Source organism: Cetorhinus maximus, chromosome 6, assembly GCF_964194155.1.
Source record: "Cetorhinus maximus chromosome 6, sCetMax3.hap1.1, whole genome shotgun sequence".
Taxonomy (NCBI): domain Eukaryota; kingdom Metazoa; phylum Chordata; class Chondrichthyes; order Lamniformes; family Cetorhinidae; genus Cetorhinus; species Cetorhinus maximus.
In genome coordinates this window covers 14,239,546-14,267,435 of record NC_135884.1, presented here as the reverse complement: position 1 = coordinate 14,267,435, position 27,890 = coordinate 14,239,546, and the positions used below count along the sequence as shown (strand labels likewise).

Sequence of the window (27,890 nt, the reverse complement as noted above, 5' to 3'; positions counted from 1 at the left end):
CCAGCGGCACTGCCACTACGCCACCAACTTCCTCCATATTGATTTGAGTAGTGGTGGTAGTGCCAGCACAGTTAGAGACTGTTAGTAATGTGTGTGCAATGGTAGAAGCCCTGACAAGGGGAGTTCAAAGAAGATGACAACACTCAAAACATATTGGGCAGAATCTTCGGGTTGGCGTGCGGGGGCTGGGCCCCGCTCACAGACGTGTAAAATAACGCCCGGTGAGGTTGGGTGTGCATCCCGGTGTCACCACGCGTCATTCGGATATTCAGTTCGGCGGGCACGCACCAGAGTTGGCTGTGCGCCCGCTGAACCATCTAAGGCCATTTAAATATCAATTAAAATATTTTACTGAGCTGCCCGTCCAACCTTAAGGTTGTCGGGCAGGCAAGGAGTCCAGGCGGCCTTCGCATTTATCCTGAAACCTCACCCACGGGCGGGATGAAGTTTCATGAAGGTTTTTAACATTTAATAAAATTTTTCATTAAAATTCATTGACATGTCTCAGCTCATGTGACACTGTCACACGAGGGGACATGTCTTAAAAAAATTTTTCTGCCATTATTAAAACTTTTACAGATCAAACTAATCTCCCTGAGGCACCTCTTTCCCTCAGGGAGATTTCTGCGCTCTTTCGTGCACACGCGCGAGACTGCGCAGGCCCTGATTCAGCCTACTCCCCCTGCCCGCACAGGGAATGGTCAGCGCTTCTGGGTACGCATCACGCTGGTAAGGCCCACCCACGTAAAATGGCGGCGCGCAGCAGATTGCAGGCAGCGATTGGCTGCGCGCCTGTCCCTGCCCACTCCCGTCCAACCCCCTCCCCCACTGATGGGGAGAAAATTCTCCCCATTAAATGAGAAACTTACTGTTCTCCCAATATCACACCCACCCCTGCAACCCCTCCCACCACCAAGCCTGCCTGTATCTCATCATCTAGACTGCTTACCTTTGGGCCTAATGAGTTTGCAAAGCTGCAAGATTATGCATCAGCAGCAAGACTGACGGGAGTATAATGAGGAGAAGAGAGAATTCTCTCAATGTTTTTACTGGTCAAAGACAGGCCATTATGTTGAAATAAATGTTTCCTTAATGGTTATCAGGTCTCTGGAGTCCTATAAACTAATCAAAACAGTCAGGAAAAGGTTGCTGATAGGTTTATAGATTATTACATAACAATTCTCTGTTTGAACTACCTATAACTCTGAAACAGAGAGCTAATGAGTCAGGAGTATGGAACGAGCCAGGAATCCTGTGAAGGAACTTGCTATGAATCTGAAGAGAGTACAGAGCTAACCAGGAATGCACATATTACAGAGCCAGCCAGAAACCCACAGAGTGAATGACTACATAGAAGTTACAACGCGGAAACAACTCCTGTGGCCAAACCAGCCTATAGTGGTGCTCATCCTCCACATGGGCCCTAATCCCACATTCCTCCCCACACTCTTTGCCCGTCCCTTTATTCCCCTTCGACCACCTACCTGATCTGTTCTGAAACGTCGACATGATCCCCTCTTCAATCCCGAGCATATTTCCTCACTCCTCACTGGAAAATGTATCTTCTACTCTCCATTAAATCACTTACATTTGCTCCTCTATCTATTCCCTTTGTTTTGGACAGCCCCATCCATCAGAAACAACCTGTTTCTACAAACTCTCTCGCATCCCTTCATAATCTTCAATAATTTTATCAAATCACCCCCATAATCACTTCAGCTCTTAAAAACAAATCCAGTTTTTTGGGTCTTTCTTCATATTTGTATATCCTCATACAGGTAGCCGCCTAGTGAATCTGTGCTGTGATCCATTGTCTCTGTATCCTTCCTATAGTCTGGAGCTCAAAGCTGCACACGGTCCTCTATGGTTTTATACAGATTCACGGTTACGTCTCAACTTTCATATTCCATACATACTGTCGTTAAACAAATTAAACCCTTTTCTGACCATTTCCACTTGAGGTGCTGTATTTAACGTGAAACTGAATCCACAGGTCTCTCTGTTTTTCCACAACCCCGGCTCTCCCTCAAAGGAGGGAGAAAAATATATTACTTTTCTTGCCATCTCACACTCACATTGAATCCCATCCACAGCATTTTTGCCCTTTTCAACCATCTCAGCAATAACCCCTTGCAGCTTCTTTGTGTCCTCCGAATTAGTCACGATGCCGCTTATTTTAGCATCGTCTGCAAATTAAGACAGCTCTCCCTCTAGCCCTGTATCCACATAATTGATGTACACAGTGAACAGAAGCAATCCCAGTCCAGGACCTTGTGGGGGCACTGAGAGGCCAGAAGTAATTTTCATGTATTCACAAAGAAAAATGAAGATTGCAAATCTCAATGGTTGGCTGTTTTGCGCAGTCCAGAATCTTCCCAATTAAGGCAACGTGTGAACCAAATGCTGTTATTTTAAAAAGCAGATTTTGGTAAAGTTTTGCTGTCGTCATCAACTCTGATGAATTACCTTCGTGGTATTTATTTAAAAGCTGATTTAGTCATTGTGCTGTGGGAAATTGTGTGGGACACTGGATCACGCCTGTGATTTCCAAAAGGGTTGAATTCCTGATCTCCGTCAACATCGGAATGGAGGCAAAGCCAGTGGGTGGCTCAACCTGGGCTTTTCATTTGTGCATCTGGAACTAGGGATACAGCATCTTGCAGCTATTATATATTGGCCCTTGTGTATAACACTGGAATACAGCACTTTGACTTTTTATGAATATGTGATGCTGTGCGTGCTCTGCCAAAAGGCAGGTCCTTGGCTCATTGTCTGCTGATCCTGAGTTGTTTACTTGGCAGGTTTTTGTCAGTGGTGATTTGCCATTGCCTTCCACTGTCAGGGGCAGGGTGAGGAGGCAGGTCCCAACGTCTACCTCAGCCGCAACAGGAATTGAACCCACGCTATTAGCATCAGTCTGAACCACACGCTTGGCCACCTGAGCTCCCTGACCCTCATTGTAAATACCTAACTGTGTACATTAATATAGGGGTAACAAAAAGCTGCTTACATTTTAGAAATATATTCATACACATATGTGTATGTATATTGGGCAAATGAAAAATGGATTTGATGAATGCTATAAAGACTCAAAGTGTTGTAAAGTATAATTATATAAATACAATGGTCCCTTTTTTGGGGCACTTGTGCATTGGTCTCTGTTAAAGCCTTGTCCTCTGGGCTCAAATCTGGTCATACTATTAATGTCCTGAAAGTGTCGTCTCTCTTCTGGCTGTTACAACTCTGGAAAAATTGATTTGGGCAGCTTCAACCCAGTTCCTAATGGCACCATTCCACAGCACAAAATTGCCTGCAGTTCTGCATCAATTGGCACTAGGTTGACAGGCTCCCTCGGAGGGATGGCTGATGTGGGAAGTGGAAAGCTTCACACTGATGCTTTCCGCAGCTTGAGGCAAATTGGACAGAGTATAAGCAGCACGAGTGCAGACCTGATCTGTGTTATAGCAGATCCGGAAACGCTGGATGCTGAGACCGGGGATGAAATGGGGGCAAAACACATTGCAGCCCATCCCACTCCAGTCCCCCAACTTGACAAAATGCGACCTTGTGTTATGTTAAAGCAGAAAGTGTTGAAGATACACAGAAGCTCAGTCAGCATCTGAAGGAGAAGTTAATGATTTTAAGAACTGCTGCTGGGATTTCACCTAAAACGTGAATACGCTAACTGAGTGAGTGTCGGCTACGTTCAGTTGGTAGCACTTTCGTCTCGGAGTCAAAAAGCTGAGGCTTCAAGCCCTGCTCCAGGGGTTTGGGCCCCAACCGAGGTTGACACTCCAGCGCAGTACTGAGGGAGTGCTGCACTGTTGGAGGTGTCATCTTTCAGAGGAGGTTAAAACAGATTATACAGTCAATATTACATTGTGGCTTATGGGACCCTGCTATGTGCAAATTGTTTTCCAGAACAGTGACTACATGTTATTGGCTGTAAAGCACGTTGTGACATCCTAAAGAAAGCTAAATAAATGCAAGTTACTTGTGTTTTAGCCTGCCGTGTGCTTACAACATTCATAGCTTTTCTCTCCACCCCTCTGCTGTGTAGGCTGCAGTTTTCTTGCCAGTGCCTCATAGGGTTCTTGACTGGTGACCACTTCTTCCAGTGCCCCTCTCAGGGCTAGCACTATGAAAGTGAGTCTCCCTGGAAGGACGTGTCTTGCACTTTCCCCCCTTCAATAACCCAACTGAGACTGAGGAGTCAGTGCTAGGCAGCTGCAGAGTGGAACACTCCAAACAGCAATCCGACCACAGCGTAAAGCAATGGCTTATCTCAAATGACAAAACAATTTCTACATTGACATTGTTCTCTAAATAAACCATCCTTTTTTGGCCTTTATTTCTCATTTGGGCTTGGAACCATTAAGACTGACAAAAACAAAATTCTTTTCCTGCAATGGTTTTTGTCGTTTGCCGTGTGGCTTAGCACAATCAATGCAGAGTTGATTAATACTCAAAAGAGAGGCTCTGTTTTTAACTCTCTGTTTCAGTGATATTTTTACAGGTGCTGTTGTGAATATACACCAGCCCATTTCCCATGATCTTTACCCTGCTTCCCAGATAGCCATTGTCGTTATGACTGGATGATTACTATAAAAATCCAATACCTTTAGATGCAGCAATGAATAAACATTCAGATGAAAAACACATTTCTCCATGCAGGGTCAGCCGTATAAGCAATATAAATCTTTTCTCTCCCATCCTCTAATAAAAGTTGTCTTAATATTCTCTCCCCCTCACTTAAGTTTCCCAAAGCGTCAGAGTGTTTTTTAAACAATTTTTTCAAGGGATGTGGTGACAAGGCAACCCTAAATGCCCTTGAGCTGAGTGGCTTGCTAGGCCATTTTGGAGGGCAATTACAATTCAACCACGTTGCTGTGGGTGGATCTGGAGTCACATGTAGGCCAGACCAGGTAAGGACAGCAGATTTCCATCCTCAAAAGGACATTGGTGAACCAGGTGGGTTTTATAACAACCATGGATTATTGTAGTCATTGGCACCATTACTGAGACTAGTTCTTTTAATGTTCCAGAATTATTAACTGGATTCAAATTCCACCATGGTGGGATTTGAACCCATGAGAAAAATTTCCCCCCCCATTTGGGTGGGGGGGGGGAAGTGCAGGAGCGGGCGCGGGCAGACACACCTCCGATTGGCACCCCTGGCTGGGGGCGCGTCGCCATTTTATGTGGGCGGGCCAATTAAGGCCCGCCCAGCGTGACGTCCGCCAGGAAGCGCTATGTGCTCCCTGTGCGGGCGGGAGGGGTGTGTTCTCTCAGCCGGGAAAGCATATGCGCGAAAGAGCGCACGGATCTCCCTGAGGCTAAGTGCTGCCTCAGGGAGATCGGCTCCAAATTTAAAAATGTTAAAGAAATGATAGCAAAATTTCCCTGACATGTCCCCTTGTTGACACTGTCACATGAGTTGGGACATGTCCATAACTTTTACTGAAACCTTTATTAAATATTTAAAAACCCTCACGAAACCTCATCCCGCCCGTGGATGAGGTTTCATGCTTTTTCTGAAGCCCGCCAGGGCTCCCGGCCTGCCCGCCAACCTTAAGGTTGGACGGGCAGGTCCATTAATGATGTCAATTACTTTATAAATAGCCTCAATAGGCCGTTGACAGGTTGGCGGGTGCACAGCTGATTCTGCTGCGCCCCCCTCGACCTGAAAATGGAACTGACACGGGGTGACATCGGGAGTTCCGCTGGACGTCATCCCGCGTCATTTTACGCATCGGCGAGCGGGCCCCACCCCCGCTCGCTGACCGGAAGATCCTCCCCCATGTCTCCGGAGCATTATCGTGGGTCACTAGTCCGGTGACATTGCCACCCAGCCGCTTTCTCCCTGTCTAGGCTGATGCTGCCCAGGATTTGACAATGCTCCTGCTAAACTGGTGGCTTTAACAATAGAAGAGCACTACTCAGGTGAACACATCCATACGCAGAATGACAACAGTTCGGCTCGAGCGCCTGAGGCTCAGTGAGAATGCTTTAGAGGCAGAAGATCAGGCATTCAATTCCTACTCCAAAGGCTTGAGTGCTAGGTTGACACTCCAGTGCAGTACTGAGGGAGTGCTGCGTTATTGGAGATGCCATCTTTCAGGTCAGACATTAAATCAATGCCCGCCATCTGCCCTCTCAGGTGGTGTAAAAGATCCCATGGGACTATTTGAAAGAAAAGTGAAGGACTTCTGCCCAGTGTCCTGGTCAATATTTATCCCACAACCAACATCACTAAAACTGATTATCTGATCATTATCATATAGCTGTTTGTGGGAGCTTGCTGTGCGCAGATTGCCTGCCTTGTTCCCTACATCACAACAGTGCCTATTCTTCAAAAATACTTAATTGGCTGTATAAATGCTTTGGGATGTCCTGAGGATGTAAAATAAATGAAAGCTTTTCTTTCATCATTCTATAGTTCCAATGGACTCAAATCTTTTCTAATTCAGCATTTTACAAATTGCTAATGAACCCTTACTTTTTCTCAGTCATGTTCATTGCATGGAATACCTCACTTCAAGCCCAACATTTAAATATAAAACTCTGGGTCAACAATAAAATATTCCCCAATTATCAAACTTCAGGCATGGCGCATAATAATGGCAGTCAATCCACTGCTAACCGTTAGTTTTCACATAGTTTAGCAGTCTAATAACTCTGGTGCAGAACACAGGTTTTGTGGAGTATTTCTACTATTTTTTGTTTAGTCTCTGCAGTGAATGAGTGATTAAACGAGTTGTGGGACAAAGGTCTGCAAATTGGTTCATTTTTATCTACAGTATGTACAAATCCTGACTCAAACGGAACATTTCTTGGCAAAGCAGCCATGCAGTTACTTGGGCCTCAACAATATAATCAGTACGTGCTTATTTTCCAGTAATAAATCAGGAACTCACCTTTGGCATGACCAAATAACATGTAGAGACGCAACATGTAAAGTGAGAAGTCAAATTCCCCAACTGCACACATTATAGAATCATTTTATTCAATGATGTTTAGAGAAAAATGACACAATGATTTGTTCTTTATCTGAATATCTCCTGTCACTGTGTTCCATTGTGAGTTTGAACAGTACTTATTCTAAGTGTCTAACTATTAAAGAAGGAAGAAGAGAAAATGTCAGAGCTTATGGTTTGAAAGAATTTTTCCCCCACAAGCTTATTTTTTTCATGTCACGATGAGGGCCTGTTGAAATGTGTGCAAATAGACTTTTGGGGAGTGCCAGTCCTGGCAAGTTACCTCAGTAACAAGAATGGTTTGGCAGCTATCCCAGATTACAGCAAAGAAGGATGGAAGTTATCAACCACTATGTCACTGACCCCAGAGGGAATGCTTTGCACTTTATCTACTCAGTCGCACAAATAGAAAGTAAAGTTCAATCAAAGAAGGAACTTGCATTTACATAGCAGCCTCAGGATGCCCCCGAACCTTTCACAGCCAGTGAAGTACTTTCAAAATGTAGTCATGTTGGAATGTAGGAAATGCACATGCCAATTTCCACACTGCAAGATCCCACAAACAGCAATGTGATAATGATCAGATATGATTTCCTGATGTTGGTTGAAGGATAAATATTGGCCTCCCACACCATATCCTCCCCCACACCACACACACACACACCCCCCCCCCCACCACCACCCCGCCTCCCCCCCCCCCAAACCCACCCATCTCCCTCATGCCATTATTCCTTTCAAAGTATAAAATAACAGAGTTAACGTTTCAAGTCCGTACGACTCTTCAGAGCTCTGAAGAAGAGTCATTCGGACTCGAAACGTTAACTCTGTTTCTCTCTCCACAGACGCTGTCAGACCTGCTGAGTTTTTCCCAGCATTTTCTGTTTTTATTTCAGATTTCTAGCGTCCACAGTAATTTGCTTTTACCTTTCAAAGTATAGTTTTGCTATAACAAGTGACCCTTCAAATTGATCCAGGAATGAAAGCGGGTGACCATCTTTATCTGCACAACATTCATTGGCTGCAGGTTATATTAGTTCTTAAGCCAGTTCCCCTTTGTGCCTGCTGGGGAGGAACGCCAATGAGAATACTGGGCTGGGAGGTTGCTTCATTGCTCCGATATGCAGCATCCATCAATGTGAGCAGAACGAGTGTGACTTACACACGTTTACATTTTGGAGTGGGGCTTTCAACATTGGCTGGGGCTTCTCCTGCATGCTGAGTATTCGAACTGATGCCATTATCTTTTATAGCTAGGATAAAGCAGCCGATTCTGCTTTGGCCAAACTGCAACACCCTCCTGACACAAGTCTGTACTGGCACTGTGTAATCGCCACCAAGGAGTGTTTATTTAAAATGGAAAAAAGGGACCGGACTGTTTAAAAAAAAAAATGGGCAGTGGGATTTCACAGCCATGCATCCAATGCTAATATTGCTCAGCACAATTCCAAACCAATAGAGCACAAAGTATTTTTCAGATATATGCTTTTCAGCCATTTGCAAAACTGCAGCTGTTTAAGAGTTTCTGGTGAACTTGAAACTTTAAAGTCTTATGAGATACAGCTTTGGTCCATCTATTGTCCAACTTCCTCAATGTACAAAGATATTACAGGTGATTAACTTATACTTTGTATAAAATTTGAACTTCAAGCATTCTACATTCTGGTTTTTGAGAACGAAGGAGTGGTATAACTGAATGACAAATCCTTCACCTGCAATTATCAGAGTGAGGAAATGTCCAGAACAGCTTGACATTTGGTGAACCCAAAGTGAACTTTAAGTATTCTGTGGCTGGGTATAGCATGGGTCAGTTGTTACTTTTAACCACAATCTGAAATGTGTCCACTGTCATCAGGGTATGGGTGTGGCATCACCAATCTTCACACCATTACTAAGTTGGCAATAGGGAAGAATGGCTTTGTTTGCTGTGTGTGTGTTTTCATGAAGATTTGTTCTGTTTGGCACAGATAACCAGACGTTGCTGTTCCATTTGTTCCTTAATAATGGTGAGCACTTATAGCCTCACTTATTATTACTCAAGTGTTTGTAAATACATTCAAGATTTGTCATGCCCCTACATAAAGAATTTCTTATGCCATGATACAAAATTAAAGATAGTTTGATCTGTGCGGCCACATATGTCTGAAATAATTACTTTTTAAACATAGGACCTTTAAATTCATCAGAAGGGAAGGAAACAACTTTCCCTGGGACACTATTCTAACAGTGTCACTGCACAGTCTCCCACCCGAGAAAGGCAACTCTCAGGCCCTCATATTGGGTCGGGACTCAAATCTGTGCTCCCAGTCAAGCAAAAGGACAGCCTTCCAAATGACTTTGTCAACCAGTCCTTAAAGTCTTTTGAATGAATATTGCAACACAGGATGTCAAGCAAATATGTTGACTCAGCAAAAAGCTGAATTGATCTAAGGCAGCCCAAGGGCTGTGGACATCTTGACTTGCTAAATACTAGCATCACAATCCTGTCAATGAGTAAAACCCATTGGGCCAACAGCAGCGATCAATGGCACAATACAAAAGGCACACATGGTTCAAATTAACGTCTGTAATAAAACCTTAGAATCTTGGATGGTAACTTAAGTTCATCGCTCCAATATTCAACAAACTTACAATATTTTCATTCTTTTAGACATGTGGAGGAATAAACAGGAAAATCAAGAAAGAAATATAAGATAAAATAGAAACAACTCTGACTGTGATCTGGGATTACTTTGGTGACATGCTAAATGACTTTTCTTAACATTAACATATGCTCTTGCATTTGGTGATATTAGAGCATGAGTGAGACTTTTTGGACTAACATTGGTCACTGGGATGGGCAAGGGTCTACTTTGGATCCACATATCTGTTACAATTCACTTTGGGTCAAGGCATGTAGGAGTTCACTCTCTGAACCGGAGTCCGGCAGGAGTTCACTCTCCGAGCTGGAGTCCGGCAGGAGTTCAGTCTCCGAGCTGGAGTCCGGCAGGAGTTCAATCTCCGAGCTGGAGTCCGGCAGGAGTTCACTCTCCGAACCGGAGTCCGGCAGGAGTTCACTCTCCGAGCTGGAGTCCGGCAGGAGTTCACTCTCCGAACCGGAGTCCGGCAGGAGTTTACTCTACTAGCGGAAACTGCTGGAAGTAACACCAAGAATGTGAGCAGTTCAGTCCGCGTGTCACAACCCATGGATCCTCTCTCTGTGCAAACAAGGCATATCAAAACTTACTCCAGATGCAGGCCGAACTGAAATTCATTCTAAACCCTGAGGCCTGCTGCAATGGTCTATCTGAACACATACCTTCTGGCTTAATTATGACAATGAGATCCCCACAGGGAACAGCACAGCTGAGATCGAGAGGTCACTGTGTGGAAAATCAGATGCCTGTTGCTGCACCCTACATTTCCAGTGGCACCGTGCTGTGCATTATTCTCCAAAACTAAATATTATCATTAGTTTTATGGGCGATGACAGCAAAGGAAAAACAGAATCGCCACCTGGAGTGCTGACTGCATTGCCAATATTTTACTCATGTATTTAAATGCATTGATTGAGCACAATCCCTGCTATTATTTTCCCCATTTTTTTTCCTTCAGTTAAATAGGCCAAAGGGAACTTCATTGCAGCCAGGTAGGATTAACATTTTGTTTTGTCAATAGAATGAAATCTTTATTTCATTCACGCCCGTAAACAGAGCGTGCTCCTGTTCAGCGTCAAGTGCCACAGCGCTTTTTATTTGCCATCAGTTCCTCTCACGGACAGTGCAGTTGGCACTTGCTAGGCTGGATGACCCCTGATGGGCAAAGGGTTGAGGAGGGAAATGGGGGAGGGGAGCATGGGGTGGGGAGCTGGTGTTGTGGGTGGGGGGAGCTTGGAGAACGACAAGGACAGGCCCAGCTGACATGGCCACGCTACAAAAATAAAACAAACCCTCCCTGTCAGCGCGATGGCTAATGAGATTCCTCACTGAGGGCTCCGGTTGTGAAGCAAACTAACGTGGAGTCGCTGAGAACTATCAGGGGGTTTCTTGAAGTCATGACATCGCCAGCCCAGCATACACATCACTCCTCAACTCCTCTCAGAGTTTGGCACTAAGCCCAGACAAAGTAATGATTTTTTTTTTAAAAAAGCAAGCAGCACACCAACAACAGTATCCGGTCACTAAATGCTCCTCAGGGTAAGGCCACATACTTTACTGAGGGAAGAAAAGGAAGCATGCTGATTTCATAGAATTGTGTTTTAAGTTGCTGATAAATCATCAACTGTTTTCAGGGGGTGGTGGGGGGTGGGTTTGCAGTCGTATTTATTAAAAGCCTTCAGTGTTCCTTAGGGGGCTTAAAGGGATCTTTTGATTCTTGCCAGGAGGTCGAGGTGACTCTCGACTCTCTTCTCACAATGGCAGAAAATTCCCTCTGTCCCTCCCGCTGATATTTTGATGTCATTAACTCTGTTGAGTTGCAGATGGCCCAGAACAACACAATCAGTACCACTGTGTGACGCAATCCCTACAACTTCCCCGACGGCCAGGAAACAGAATTGACTTCATCACTGCTTCTTCCCCAAGGGACATTTATCTTCCAATTTTAACCTTCCAGCAGAAGTGTTTGCCAAACCCTTTTTTCTAGTTGTTTACAAACATGCGGGAAAGGGATCTATTTACACAGCGCCTTCAATTGCCTCGGAGGAGGTGGTGACGTAGTGGTTTTGTCGTTGGACTAGTAATCCAGAGACCCAGGGTAATGCTTTGGGGGCCCAGGTTCAAATCCCACCACAGCAGATGGTGGAATTTGAATCCAATATTAAAGGAAAATCATGAAATCATTGTCGATTGTTGGTAAAAAACCCATTTGGTTCACTAATGTCCTTTAGGGAAGGAAATCTGCCAGACCTGGTCTGGTCTACATGTGACTCACAGCAATGTGGTTGACTCTTAAATGCCTCCTGAACAAGGGAGATTAGGAATGGGCAATAAATGCTGGCCTAGCCAGTAATGCCCATGAATGAATTTAAAAGAAAACTTTACACCCAATTCAGCACTTTTGAAGTGTTATTGTTGTACTGGCAGCCAATTTGTGTAATATGGACCAGAAAATCTGTTATTAGTGATTAGTGATTTTAGTTGAGGAATAAATATTGGTTAAGACACCAAGAAAAACTCTTCTGCTCTTCTTCAAATAACGCCTTGGAAATTTGAACAACTCGATTGCAATAAACGCCAATATTCCATTTGCCTTCCTAATCACTTGCTGTACCAGCATACTAGCTTTTGTGATTCATGCGCCAGAACACCCAGACCCCTCTGTACCATAGAGTTCCACAGCCTCTCTCCGTTTAAATAACATACTGCTTTTCTACTCTTTCTGCCAAAGTGGACATTTTTCCACATTATATGCCATCTGCCAAATTTATGCCCACTCGCTTCACCTATCTAAATCCCTTTGTAGACTCTTTATGTCTTCCTCACAGCTTACTTTCCTACATATCTTTGTTATCAGCAAATTTAACGGCCCTACAATCTGTCCCTTCATCCAAGTCATTGATATAGAATAGATTGTAAATGGTTGAGGCCCCAGCACTGATCCCTGTGGCACTCCACTAGTTACAGCTTGCCAACCTGAAAATGACCCATTTATCCCTGCTCTCTGCTTCCTGATAACTAACCAATCCTCTATCCATGCTAATATGTTACCGCCTACACCATGAGCTCTTATTTGTGAAGTAACCTTTGACGTGGCACCTTATCGAATACCCTTTGGAAATCTAAGTACATCACTTCCACAGCCAACATTCATTTATCCATCTTTATCCATCTTGCTTGTTGCTTCCTCAAAGATCTCAAACAAATTAGTCAAACACTATTTCCCTTTCATAAAAGCATGTTGACTCTGCCTAATTGCATAATGATTCTCTAAATGTCCTGCTATTACTTCTGAACAATGGATTCTAGCATTTTCCCAATGACAGATGTAAGGCTAACGGGCCTATAGTTTTCTGGTTTTTGTTTGCCTCCTTTCTTGAATAAATGTGTTACATTTGCTATTTTCCAATCTGATGGGATTCCAGAACCCAGGGAATTTTGGAAGGTCATGATCAATGCATCTACCATCTCTGCAGCCACTTCTTTAAAGACCCTAGGATGAAGCCATTTGGTTCAAGGGCCTTGTCAGTCTTTAGTTATAATAGTTTTTCCTAGTGATTGCGATTGTTTTAAGTTCCTCCCTCCCTTCTACATCTTGATTTTCAACAATTCATGTCTTCTAAAGTGAAGACAGACTCAAAATATCTGTTGCCATACTGTGGTTTCCCATTATTAATTCCCCAGTCTCGCCCTCTAAGGGATCATTTCTCTTTTCTCTTTTTAATACTGGCAGAAACTCTTCCTGTCTGTTTTTATAGCTAGCTTTCTCTCATACTTTAATTTTTCCATCATTTTTTTTAGGCATTCTTTGCTGGTTTCTAAAATATGTCCAATCTTCTGACCTACCACTAATCTTTGCAGTATCTTATGCTTTTTCTTTCAATTTGATACCATCCTTAACTTCCTTAGTTAGCCACCTTCACAGAGAATCTTTCTTTCTTAATGGAATATATCTTTGCTGAGAGTTATGAAGCATCTCCTTAAATGTCTGCCACTGTTCCTCTACTGTCCTATCTTTTAACCTATTTTCCCAGTTCACCTTAGCCAACTCTTTCTTCATACCTTTGTATTTGCCTTTATTTAAGTTTAAGACACTAGTCCTAGACCCACACTTGTTACCCTCAAATTGAAGGTGAAATTCTAACATGTTATAATCACTGTTGCCTAGGGGCCCCTTTATTATGAATTAATCTGGTCTCATTGCACATTACCAGGTCTAAAATAGCTTGTTCCTTGGTTGGCACCAGAATGTACTACTCTAAGAAATCCTCTCAAATACACTCTATGAACTTATCTTCCAGGCTAGTGTTGCCAATCTAATTCATCCAATCTTTAAGAAGATTAAAATCACCCATGATTATTGTGGTACTTTTCTTACCCCATTATTTATTCCTGTCAACTTTGTCCTATAGTGTGGCTACTGTTCAGGAGCCTACAACCTACTCCCACAAGTGATTTCTTACCTTCACTATTTCTTGTCTTTACCCAAACTGATTCTTCATTTGATTTTATGAACTAATGTCATCTCTCATCCCTGTACATATGTCATCCTTAATTAACAGAGCTATCTCACCACCTTTTCTTAGCTTCCTGTCCTACTAAAATGTCAAATACCTTTGAATATTTAGGTCCTAGCCTTGGTCACCTTACAACTACATCACTGAAATGGCTATCAGATCATACATATTTATTTATATTTGTGCTACCAATTCATCCATTTAACATGAATACTGTGTGCCTTCAGAGACAGAGCCTTTAACTCTGTCTTTTTACCATCCCTGCAAATACCAGCCTTATCTGCTGGTGCACTCTTAAGTTTGTACGCTGCTAGCTATTCCACAGGAGTCATGGTATAAAAACATAAAAAACACAGCCAAAAGGTGTAAACACACTATTCTTTTCAGTCCTTCCTCTCAGTAAAAATGGAACAGCAGAGCCACCTTTGCCAACAGCTCCCATATAATGCCTGGTGTCGTTAAACTGGCAGAGTGCCTCACAGCAGCATCACCTGGCTGAACAATCCAAGTTCCTGACAAGTCTCATTTATTCTAAACTAAATCCATCACCTTGGCAGATTAAACAACCTAGTCAAACAGTCGGCACTCATTGCACTATTGGCTCCTGGTGCAGGTGATTAAATCCAGATTTGAAACACAAGCGCACAAACGTAAAACATGCTATGAACGAACACGCTGCATAAACCTATCCCTAGTATATATGAATAGACTCCAGAATGGTCAAGTACATATCTCAAGACAACTCTCAATGCTTTCCTTGTTGAACATTTTTTTCTGTCTTTCAAGGTATATTCTGTCATGTAACCTAAGCATTTTATTGGTGCTGGATTTCATAAAAATAGAAGCGCAATGTGTTAAAATACTGCTGAATCTTTCATAGGTCCCTTTCAATGTCATTTGAAGTAACCAAAGTAGTTTGATGGCACAAAGAAATGATTTAATCAAAAGCAACCCGACAATGCCTTAGTGGATCCTATTGTGGTATACCTACATATATGGACTTGGTGCATAGCGAGTCATGGTACATAGTGAACCATTGTATATGTTGAGCCCTGGCATAAAGCTGCCACATTGTGTACCATTGTATCATAGTTTGAATTTTACCATGATTTGGTACATAACCCTGGTGCTTACCATGCAATGGTACATGTACACCATGGAATTGCTGGGGGTGGTTCTGTGTCACTGATTTGCTGTGTAATGATTTCCAGATTTTGGGGAGATGGAACAATCCCAGCAAGGATTTTCTGTGAGGTATTTTACATCCTCTTCCCTTCCTCTCTTTAGATCTCCTAACATTACAGAGCGTTCCCCCAGCGGAGCCTCTGCAAATGCTGCTCTGTTCTGGGCAAAGGCAAGTCATTTTTCTGTTGTAATCAGATCTGTTTAGAAACCAGTACTTCCATTTCCTCTGGGGCATTTTTGGACAACGTTGCGGGGTCCTTGGGCAGCAGATCAGGCTGTGCTCAGTAAGTGTAGAAATTTATAGGATTTCTCCCGGGGCATTGGGATATTCCAAGCCAATTTCTCAAGTTGAAGCCCATTAGGGCAGCACTAAACTCAGTGTGCTTGGGTATTCTGATTTCCTCGCTCTCCATAAGGATGAGAGCCTCTACATCCCTCCAATGGTCTGTCTGTGATTAAAAGCCTAGTATGGGGAGATTAACTCTAGGTTCTTCCTGTAGAACAGTTATAAACCTGTTTATAAAGAACAGGCTTCTGATTTTACATTACAGGGGATATTCTCCCCGCAACCCCCCCAACCACACCTCCCCCCCGCCACATAAATTTGCAATATGAAGAAGCGCATAGCAATTAATGCCCAGTATATCATCCTATCATGTTATTTTATAACAAGCAAACATTAATATTATAGTTCCCTTCATCAAAATTATCAAGTGTTTTTTAAGGTGAGGGAGCTTTTGGGGACGATGGCTTTAAGAATTCTAATCCATTGCACCCCACTATTCCCAACAGTCACCGCTAAAATAAAAAAGTGTGGATAGTATCAACAACAACAGCCTGCATTTGTATAGTGCCTTTAACCTAGTAAGATGCCTTACAGCGTCCCTCATCATTAACTAGTAACTGGAATTACTTACGGAGCTCATCAAAGTGCGTCTCGATTCCATCGGGACCTGGGACTGAGCAGATGAGGCGAGCTTTCAGGAAGGTGCTCCATTTGTTGACAAGGCAACAGTGGCCACCATCATCATTCTGCAAGAGAAATAGTGACAAAGGAATTGACCAAAAAAAAAGACCACAGTCCATCTACCATTCTGGTAGTCATGTGTTAAATGATAATGGAGTTATTGGCTAATTGCTGCAATCAATCTCTATCCATTAATCTACAACAGACCCAGGCATGAAGTGAGGAAATTTCAGCCATGGAAGCCTTTGGCAGCCTTCGGTCCAAAGTCACCTGTTCCTCCTAAGCATGCCATTCTGATCCCACGTCAGGTCTCTCAATGACTCTGCTGGGTATACCTTCAGCATGAAGCATGCTTTCCATTTATTTACTCAAAACCGAGCACAGCTCTACTGAACGATGCCACCCATCCCTCCAACGCAGAGATCAGTTATCTGGATTGAGACCAGATCACAGATGTGAAGGGGCAGGGGTCTGACCGACTTTAACACTTTAGCTCCCCAATTAGATAGAGAACTTCAGCTCCTCTATCTGGGCTAAATTTAAACCCCCCCCCGGCCGCTGAGCTGAAAGTGTCGTGCTCTCAACACTGGTTCCTCCACTTTCATCAGCCCCGCTTGTACTGGATTTGAAAACAGAGCATTTTAACTAGCTCTTCTACTCATCATTCTGTTAGAGGGAACTCTCCACATAAAAAGGGCAGAAGCAATGTCACTTTATTTAAAAAAAGGTGCAGGTTGCTGGATGTTGAATGACAACGTGTGACCAAATTAAGGAACCACACTGAGAGCCCATGGCTTTAACTTAACCCCATCAGCTGAATACAAACCCTTGCAACATAGGTATAGTATCAGCCACTGGTCAAAAACAGATCATGTCATACTTTCATTAGCACAGCAACCAACTTTGTAGGCTATTTTGGCCAGTACCTTTTAGGTGAAATATCAAACCAAGACCTCATCTCCCTTTTCAGGGTGGATATAAGAGGTTCCCACGGCGCCATTCGAAGAAGAGCAGGGCAGTTCTCCCTGGTATCCTGGCCAACATTGACCCTTGAACCAACACCACCATTACAGATCAACTGGTTATGTAACTCATTGGAGGACCCTGGTTGGCAACTTCACGGCTGCAATTGCCCGCAACCTTGTCTACAAACATGTGCCAGCACTTTAAAAAGCAATTCATTAATTGTGAAGGGCTTTGGGATATCCTGAAGGTTTTGGGGGGGGGGGAGGCTAGATAAATTTAAGTACCTTATTTTCTTTCCTGTTACAGTCAGCACATTTTTGCCAGCTGTCTCAGTAGATTTACAAGAGAGCAAATAGAATGGATTTGTAAATCGAGTTTAAGCCTTTTAAGAGAATAATAATTCAAATTTGCTTTTCATCTGTGTTCATTTTTATCGATTTTATATATACATGTATTTTTTGATTTTTGATTCAGAGTATTTGACACTGCAGCTTCTGTTTTAACTGGTGGGGAGGATGTTGCAGAGTCTCTGTCTCACAGCAGCAGAGTGAGGACACACATACCAAACAGATCCTTCCTATCCTCGAGTGAATGGCCGAGCTGCCGCCGTCACTCGATTTCTCCCGGAAAAAAAAGTAAAGTTTATTGTCGTTTCTTTCGCCGCTGTCTGGGATTAGCTGGGCGTGGACGAACGCTGGATCTGAAACGAAACAGAAAGGAGGCGCAAATGAGCGCTGATTCACAAAAGAAAGACTTGCATTTGTATAGCCCTTTCCACGTGCACCAGATGTCACAAAGTGCTTTACAGCCCGCGGGGCACTTTTGAAGCATCGTCACTATTGTGCTTTAGGAAATGCGCCAGCCAATTTGGGCGCAGCAGCTCCCACAAACAGCAATACGACAATGACCAGATAATCTGTATCATCGTGATGTTGATTTAGTGATAAATATTGGCCATGACACCAGGGGTTAACTCCCTTGCACTTCTTCAAAATAGCAGCCATGGGATCTTTTACATCAACCCAAGTGTGGTATAAGGGTATCTGACATACAAGGGTTAATGTGGGACTGCGAAACAGTACTGCCCACAGTGTGCTGTAAAGAGACACATGACCTGAGACTAGAGTCAGCTCTGGGCCGGAGAGAGACCTGTGTAGAAACAAGCATGGAGTTATCGCATAGCCTGGGCTATACGCTGTATATATGCACATGGTTATCGATAGACACTTAATGTTCAACCATACATGACTCAGAACCTCTTTGCAAGACCTACTGAACATACAACACTAAGCAGGCCGAAGGGGCCTGAATTTAACATCTTATCCAAAGTCAGCTCCTCAGACTGTGCAGTGCTCTCTCAGAACTGAACTGGAGTTCCAGCCCTGATTTTTGCCCTCAAGCCCTGGAGCACGACTTGAACTGGGAACCTAAAGACTCAGAGGCAAAAGCACTGCTAACTGAGCCACAGCTGACAACATGCATTTCACAAATGTATTTCACTTCACAGTAACACACAGGCCAGCCCTAGGTGTTGGCGGTGTGGGCAGCAACACTTGTCTCTCAGTCAGAAGGTTGCCCACTCTAGAGTCATGAGCACAAAATCTGGACTGACAATCCAGTGGAGTGCTGCACTGTCCAAGGTGCCAAGTTCCAGGTGTGACATTAAACCCAGGCATCATCCGAGCTCTCAGCTGGATTTACAAGATTCCACACGGCCGCTATTTCAAAGAGGATCAGCGGAGTTTATCCCTACGCCTTGGCCAATACTTAGTCCTCAACCAACGTTACTAAAATAACATTTCCTGGTCATTATCACATTGATCTTTGGGGAGCTTGACTATGCATAAATTGGCTGCTGCATTTCCTGCGCTCCTGTAGTGGTTAAACTTTGAAAGTACTTCATTGCCTGTAAAGCACTTTGGGACATCCCAATCTCATGAAGGATGCAATGTAAATATAAGTCCTACTTTCTTGTGGTTCCATTATGTGGACCAGATTTATCACACGGGTGGTTTGAGCTGTTATTTGACTCTCTGTTACAAGCCATCAAACCCTGAATGGTGTCCCACAAACAAAACCTTCAAAATAATTGGAAACAGGTGGAACACTGGGAGGATTTAAACTGATACTAAGGGAGTGACAGGATAAAAATGCTGGCTAGGTTCTAGAGGATCACAGTGCTCCAGTATTGTCCTTCCAGCTGATTAACTCTTGCTCTCGCTGCTTTGAATCCACACCTTTCTGCTTGTCTCACTCTATCATTTCTGCTATTAGATCAATTTGGTGGTGTTAGCAACAACTTAGCCATTTACCGTACCCCTTAAAAACACCAGACAGACTTCAAAATGGAACCAACAGCTGCAAAATATACAGAACCAACTCCCCGAATACAATGCATGAGGTGTAAGCTGCATTGTATCCTGCAATCCTGATAACGTCCAATACTATTTATGAAAGGATGAGCATGGTAGTGGGATGGGAGCCAACACAGGCATGATGGGCTGAATGGCTGCTCGTTGTGTTGTAAGCTTCTATGATTCAATAGAAACGAACTGCAAGACCCCCATCAGAATCTGTAGGTGAGGCTAGTGATTGTGAGTGCGCATCAGATTAGTGTGATCACAGAGGGGTCTGAATACATCAGCCTATGTCACAGACAGGCACGACACAGGTTCTTGCACGAGAGGCTCTGCCCAGTGGCTCAATGAGGTGAACCCTACTTGAGCACACTTTAGTTGCTGTTTTAGTCCAAATTTAGGGAGACTCAGAGCCAAACTCCAACCTGAATAGAAGGGGCTTCAGAAGACCGTTTTCACCGAGCTCCCAGGAGCTGTTGCAAGGCAGGGTTGGAGGAGGCCCTCCCCTTCTCCCTATAGGCAACGAGAAGCCAGTGGAGAGCGGTGAGTGGGGCAAAACCTAGAAATGCAATCAATTTTTTTAAAAAAGGACTGTTGTTTTACCTATGCTAATACAGACTATCCTGTATAATGAAACTCAAAGGTAAAAAAGTCTATTGGGACTGTGATGGATTGAGATTGTACTGGAATCAAGTATGCGTGCAGCTATTTGGACATGTTAATGGTACTGGCTGAATGTGAGTTACTACGGACAGTCAGTTCCTGCGTGTTTATCTAGAATCAGACCAAGTTATTATACACATGGGCTCTGAACTTCATGTGGCCATACAGCTTTGAAGGGGTTAGGATAATCAGTTATACCAGTAGCATACCTCCTATGGGGGAGAAGACCTATTAAAGAAATTCCTTTCTTTTTTGTTTTCTCTCCCCTCCCTCAATATATGAGATCCTCATCATGATGTATCTCTTGGGAGTGCGATTGCATACTATACTGAGGCGAGTGCTTTAGCAAAGGACCCTGACCTAGAAATTTAATGGTGCCACAGGAATTTTTATGTGCAAAATGAGAATCTAGGCATCCAATATGGCTGGGCAGTGGGGGGAGGGGGGGTGGGGGGTTGTGGGGGGTGGTGGTGGAAACACACTCATTAAATGCTGGGAGTGGGCCGCCATATTGGTAAAGGCAAAAATAATAGCTGTCCACAGCCTGTGCCTGAAATAATAAAGCCCTTCGCATGTACAATTAGTAGGGCCTAGCAACTACTTGAAGGCCCCTCCACGCCCATGCAAAGTTGAGCTGCCCTGACTGTAGTTGGTGGCAAGGCAGTTGTGCTCAGGAAAATGTGGTCTCCATGTGGCCCAATCCATGATTCTTAAAGGGAGACTGACACCACAAATATGGAACCAGGAGCAGCAGGGGTGGCCTCCAAGCTCCATTGCTGTGTCCACCCTCACACGACCAAACCCTCTCCTGCCCTTCTGTTGCCCGCTTATGTATAGAAAATGATCCAGCCTCAGCAAAAGAAAATCAGGACTTGCCTAATAACTCAGCAAGTTTATTCAGTAAATAGCTTCATAGCTGAAAGGTTCCAGGTTGAACCCCAGTCTAAGGTTAGTTATGATAGTCCTAGGACGGCTGGAAGATGGGACATTACTATTTGTCTCAGCGCCCTGAGTTGAAGGGAAAGGCGTTCATAAGTTCCTATTTCTCTTTTTTTTAAAAATTCATTCACATGATGTGGACCTTGATGGCTAGGCCCATCACTAGTTGTCCTTGAGAAGGTGGTGCTGAGCCGTCTTCTTCAATACGACTGAGTGGCTTGCTAGGCTATTTCAGGGGGCAGTTAAGAGTCAGCCATTGCTGTAGGTCTGGAGTCACATGTAAGCCAAATCAGGTAAGGACAGCAGATTTCTTTCCCTAACGGGCATTAGTGAACCAGATGGATTTTTACGACAATCTGGTAGTTTCATGGTCACCGTTACTGATGTTAGATGTTCAATTGAATTTCATTGAATCTAAATTTCCCAGCTGCTGTGATGGGATTTGAACTCATGTCCCTGGACCATTAGTCCAGGCCACTGGACTGGTAGCCCAGTGATAAACCAGTGTGCTACCATACCCGGAGATTGCTCTCTAGTGACGCCTGCTGGAAATGCATGCACGGTTCAGGATTAGATTCGGTTGTAAAACTCCTGGGGTAGAATTTTCGGGTCAGCAGGCGGCCGCGATCGGCGGGCCTGGGAACGGACCTCCAGCCGCGATTTCACACTGGCTGGTCAATTAACGGCCAAGCCAGCGTGAAATACACACTGAAAGGCTCAGCACTGCTGGGGTGGGTGGGGAGGTGGTGGGGGGGGTGGGGGGAGGCGGTGGGGGCGGGAGGAGAGCGAGCGCTGAAGTCAGTGTGGGGGGAGCGCGCAATGAAAGCTCCCTGAAGGCAGAGAGCTGCCTCAGGGAACTGATGAATTTAAAACCAATCAATAAAGGCTTGAAACTGCAGAAAGAAAACGTCCACCCGTCAGATTCACTCACGTGAAAATACAGATTGTGAAAATTCTGTCTAAACATTTTTACTTTTTAAAAACTAGTAGCAGAAACCTCATCAAAAAAGGCAAAGTCTGCCTGGCACATTCACCCGTCCTTCAACTGTGATGTTGGAAGGACAGTGAAAAAATCGCTGCCAATTTCTATTTTAACGGCCTTAATAAGCTTCCTAATTGTTGGCTCGCACACTGCCAACTCTACGCGCGCCTGCCCGCCGACCGAAATATCGCGCGAGCGTCGCGATGACATTGGGACGCTCGCCCGACATCACTGCACGCTGTTTCACGCTCGAGCGTGTCGGGTGCGTGCCTGCATGCCGAGTGGAAAATTCTACCACCTGCCAGGTGCTCACTGTCACTGCTCATGTGTGAATAACAACCACCAATAGGCGCCAAGGATGTAGGTCATTTGTTGAACTGTCTCTAGTGCAGAGCCAATCGTTTCAAGAAGAGAAGGGAGAAAGTTACTGAGAAAGGGAGATTAAAGGACTGTAAAGATTAAGTTTGGTTTGTTATGGGCCCCATGGCACCAAATTATTTGGCGTTCTTCATTCCCCTTTTTATTGAATGAATGGATCTGTTCTTTTCATTTCAGCCCTAGGCAGATATAAATAGTGCAGAACAGGAGGGCGGAGACGGGCAGAGGGAGGAAAACGAAGGATAAACCAAGGTAGAACAAGATAGAAGAGAAATGAGATTAATAGAGTAATGTGGCCCAGGTAGAAATACAAGACATAGGCTGGAATTTTCCAGTCCCATCAGTGTTGGGCGTCATGGTGGGTGAGGGTGGACAATATGGCGAGAAAGCCAGAAACCAGTTTCACACCGTTGTGAAACCAGTTTGCGTTTGTCCGCTCCACCCACCAATGGCGGGCTACGTCTCCCACCGCCGCATGTCAGGAACCTAATTTCAATAATTTTAGCATCTCATTATAAGCCCTGCTTGCCGAAATCATCCCCCCACCCCACGCTGGATCATCCGGGTACATCAGCGTGATTGCACGCCGAAATGTTTCACAACTGTACACCTGGTGAGCTGCACTTCCCTCAGGACTTCCAGGTTTGTTTGCCTACCTTGCTTCGGGCAGCACCCACAGTCATCAGCGCCAGGCTTCACAGGCAGCACCACATCACTTTATAGGGGGGGGGGTTCAAAGGCAGATCTCTACTGGCCAGACCAGCTGTAAGGCGGGGGTGGTTTTTCAACAGCTGCAGGGCGAGAGCTTGTTTGCGGAAGGGGGAGAAGTGGCCTCAGGCAAGTGAAGAGGCTGCAGGACAAGAGCTGTACTGGGGAAGGAGGGTAGCCCAGGGTGTGTGTGGGGGCACAAGTTGGTCTGTGCAAGTGGCCTCAAGAGGGTGAGGGCTGAGGAGGCAGTCTCCAGAGGAGATGAGGCCAGATGGGGATGTGAGGGTGTGTGTGAGAGAATGAGTGGTGATGTCCCTTGAGCTGGCAGTGAGTGAGATGCCAGTGAATGTGTGATGGCCTTGTGAGTGTGTGAGTTTAGGGTGATGAGATGGCTGGCTTACCCTGGCAACACAGATGGGATGTTTTTGCACCTATGGCTGACCCAGTGTTGGCATTGACCACCTCTGCCACCGGCTCCCAAGCTGGGGTGGCGAGACTGATGGGCCGCCTGCGGCCAGAGCGGGGGTAGAGGACATCGTGGCGGGCCTCCACGGCATCCAGAGGGCATCCCAGGGATGCGTCACTGATTCGGAGGGATGCACTCTTCATGGCTTTTGGGACCATGTCTTCACCGGAGCAGTCCTGGGCTGCAAGTATTGAGAAGTGGTGCGCGCAGCTGCAGTTTACATACGGCGCCATTGCGTGAGGAAGCGGCGAGGTGACAGCGTGGCGGGCAAATCGGAGGCCAGCCAGATGGCGGGTTTCCTGTGACTGCATAATTAGCGAGGCGGGAATGGGACGATACGGGCGGGTAAAACAACTTTATTCCCACCCGCTGCAGCACTTTGTGCAAATCTGGGACCATTCTGCCCAAAGAGCCAGAAGGATAAAAAGTCAGGGAGGAACAGATAGAGAAATAGAGGGAGGAATGGACAGAACAGAGAGAGGGCAAAATGAAACAAAAAGTGGAGGAACAAAGAGAGAGGGTTGGAGACAGGTAAGAACGGAAGAGCAGAGGAAATGAGGAACAAAGGTAAATGGGCGGGGAGAGAATGCAAGAGAAGTTGTTTTCCACTTGAAGCACCTGACAGCAGTGCCTCTGACTCCTCATTAATCTGTCTGCCCTGCATCATGAGGTACTGCAGGCAATCTGGGTTGAAACTGAACAGATAATTAGCCTCTGGTGTGTGAACAAAGAAGGCAGCAAAAAAAATACTACCACAGACAATGCCACGATTCTGCTCCTTTTGTGCACATCGTCTGTGTCCAGTCACGGTCACAAGTACAATGTGCCACAGAAGGATGTCCTTCCTGTCAGCGAGTCCCCACCTGAGGAAGAATTTAGCGCCCAGATTGATGGGAGATAGGTTAGGATCTGCCTTTCTCTTTTTCTTCTATTGGACTATGACTTTCCTTTGTGATTTTACAGCACGCGAATCTGCTTTTCTCTTGCAAGACTGTGTGACAGCTGGCAAAGAATAGAGCAAAGAAAGCCAAACTTACAAAGAAAAGGATGGTGTCATTTTTTTTTTTACACAAGATTTGATTTCTGGAACAATCTGTGCCTATGAATTGTTAGCTGCTGGGGGAGGATGAAGACAGCCAGGACTATTTTTCTGTTGTGGCAGGCATTGTATCGGAGGAAGCATTCACGAACCTAATTCCAAACGTCTCCCTGCATCTAGACACAGGAGCGATTCTGCTCCATGGACATTGGTTATTGCTCTTAGTGAGACACTTTACTCAGCGAGAATAGTCCTTCAGCAGATAAACGATAGGAGACCAGCCTGGCTGATTAGATGTATTTTTGTTGCATTACAGGGACCGCTTAAATACTCCAAATATTTTCACTTTTAACTGCTAACAATGTATAGCTCAGTCATGTCGACATGAGCATGGCTTTAAACTGACACCAGTAACCCTAGAGCTATGTCTATTTACACAGCTGCTCAAGGACTGGGATACCATGCCAGCTGAGGCCAGCTGTTGGACACTGCTCTGATGCTGCAACTAAACGGGGAAGACTGAGCCAAGGTGTGAGGGGGACTGGGCTGCATGACTGTGGAAAATGCCTTGAAGAACATAATGGAGGCAGAATGTCACCAACTGCTGCCCACTCTACGCTTGGAGTGGAATCACACTTGTTGTCACAGAACAAACGCGACCTTTGTTAACATGTAACGTTCTGGATGTAAAAGCTCCTGCAGCTAACACTGGAGATAATTTTAACCAAACCAAACTGACAGAGGAAAGTTAAATCGAGTGAGGTGTGAAACAAGCCTGTCCGAATTTCCTCTTAGGCAGATTAGGTTAAAACTAACGCCCTGGGTCTTACAAAGGTCACCAGAATCACACAGCAAAGTACTGATGCGGGGAGGTCCATCAACCTCATTGTCCTATAGAAACCTACTCCAAACTGCAATGAATAATACTAGATTCTTTTTTCCCCCCCTAATATCCCACCCAAAAGATAATTTATTTATCACACTTTGTTTGAAGGAGGGCTTTCTGATTTTAGTCTTGAACTTGCCTTTTTACCAGTTTTGCGCTGATATCTCTCACGTCTTGCTGTCACAGTTTAATATTACGTCAGATTAACCTTTGCAATCTACTCACTGGGAGTGACTTCCACATTCATCCTTGTGCAATAAGCCGGCCAAGTGGATTGCTGGCCAATTATAAACTGGTTTACAATTCAAGGGGAAACATTACAGCCAAAATATTACACGGGAGGTTCCTCTCGTTCGTTCATTTCTCCATTGCAGGAGTTACTGCATTTCAAATGTGCTTCAGTCATTCACTCACTCTTTCCTTTATTTCTCAATCCGCTTTCAGCCTTGCCTCACGACTCAGTCTGCCCCTGACACTAGGGATCGGCCTCATGGACATTCTCTGAATCAGAGATGGAAGTTGCCCACTTCTGAATTCCCTCGCCTTAATAAACACAGAGGTCGATTCACAAAGCAGAAACAATGATTAAGGTAACATTGCTGCTACAGCAACAATATCAGGTTTTAGTCGAATGTAACGAGACATATTCATGTATTTTAAACACTGTGTTGTGTGTACAGTGACGCACTGGCCACTGCATTACAATAACTATAAATTACAATTTTATTTTCCTTTATGTATAATTGCCTTGGGGTATTTAAGTGCAATGTTCAATATTTGCAATTTTGTTCCACTTGATTTTTTAAACCCCTTTTCCTTGTTCCGATGCTGGCCAACATGCTCTGCATTTACAGCACTGTTTTGAATTGTGAGCATTTGCAGCCTTCCCTTTGTCTCTTCTGATGCTGACACTCTCCTGCACATTCTACACCCAACATGAGAGCTTTGTGGAAGGTGGGCTTCTGTTTCCCTGAGAGAGAGGCACTATAATCATACCCTGTGCAGGCTGAGTGGCAGTGTTAACACCCCTCCGCAAACCCTAGCCTGGGAAAATGCTTCCTCCCTCCAACAGGCTAATAACACCATTGAGCCTGTTGCGATAAAGAAGCAACAGTCAAACAGTTAATTTGCAAAGAAAATAGGGAGAGAGGGGCTGCTCTGCCCTTTCAACATTCCTGGGATGTTAATCCTGTGTTAATAGCTATCTCAACAAGGGGAGCTAGGAAATCAATTACTTCATCTAGCTGCCCTGCCTCCCCATCACCATTTATTGTGGCTGACACGGTAAAAGATGCGAGGCAGTGTACCTGTCACATCTTGTCACTAGACCACATACTGCTCGGGATATGGGCTGAGCCTGCAGGTGGGAGACTGCATACAGCCGCAGTTCCTCAGCCCATCCACAATCACATTCTGGTGGAACAGCAGGACTGCGACCCAGTTAGTGAGCAGATCACAAAACGGGTAACGCTACTGACAGAAATAACAAATACTACCCTGCCAGAGAAAAGGACACAGACCCGCAGCACAGTTGTGCAATGAGTAACCCTTCCCATGCTGAAGAAATAATGAATAACCCTTACCATGCCGAATAGGAAGGAACTACACAGTTATTATAGTGATTAACCCTTGGCCTGCTGAATAATGGCCTTGATTTTCACTGAGTCAGGGTGTCTCGGGAGCCCTTTCAAAGTGGTGGTTGGGTCCCGATTCCAGGATTCCTGATCCATTTCTGGGCTGTCTGATTTTGGGGAGTGCCTTTAAAGGCTGCGGGCTGGTTCCTGTCAAAAGCCTGCACCTGGCACTTCTGACCTGGTTGGCTCCATCGCTGAGATAAGCATGTCCTACTCCGCAATTTTCATGGAGTCGGCTCAGTCCTCAGAGGAGTCATGAACCCTCGTCTGCATGACGGGACCTTTTAAAAAGTAAGTTCAAAACTTCCTCCTCATGCCAAGCTGTGGCATTTCCATGCCCATTGACCCACTGTCTAGAACCAATGAACCCCATAGTGTATAGTGGGGATTTTAAGAAAAGCTCTAAAAAAAATTAATTCATTCATAACTTTCTCCTATGTTGAAAAAAAAGTCATTTCACTACAATCTAATCAATCACCCAGACCCTTTAAAGTATCAATAACAAAAACCACAAACACTTGAAACCACTTAACTTGTGTAAACAAACATTGTGAAATTGACAACAGAGGTCAGGGAGCCTGAGCTGTCAATCA

General features: G+C 44.6%; 1 protein-coding gene across 5 annotated transcripts in view; it reads right to left on the bottom strand.

The window, feature by feature from the left end:
- The window catches only part of sema3fb (sema domain, immunoglobulin domain (Ig), short basic domain, secreted, (semaphorin) 3Fb), a 257,881-nt gene that overhangs the window by 27,482 nt on the left and 202,509 nt on the right, over nucleotides 1–27,890 (bottom strand). For all 5 annotated transcript variants that reach the window (XM_078543213.1, XM_078543216.1, XM_078543212.1 and 2 more), the window contains 2 exons: nucleotides 17,809–17,945; nucleotides 16,230–16,344 (listed from right to left, as the gene is read on the bottom strand). In XM_078543213.1, the coding sequence (XP_078399339.1) occupies nucleotides 16,230–16,344; nucleotides 17,809–17,945 (252 nt within the window). The remainder of the gene's footprint in view (nucleotides 1–16,229; nucleotides 16,345–17,808; nucleotides 17,946–27,890) is intronic.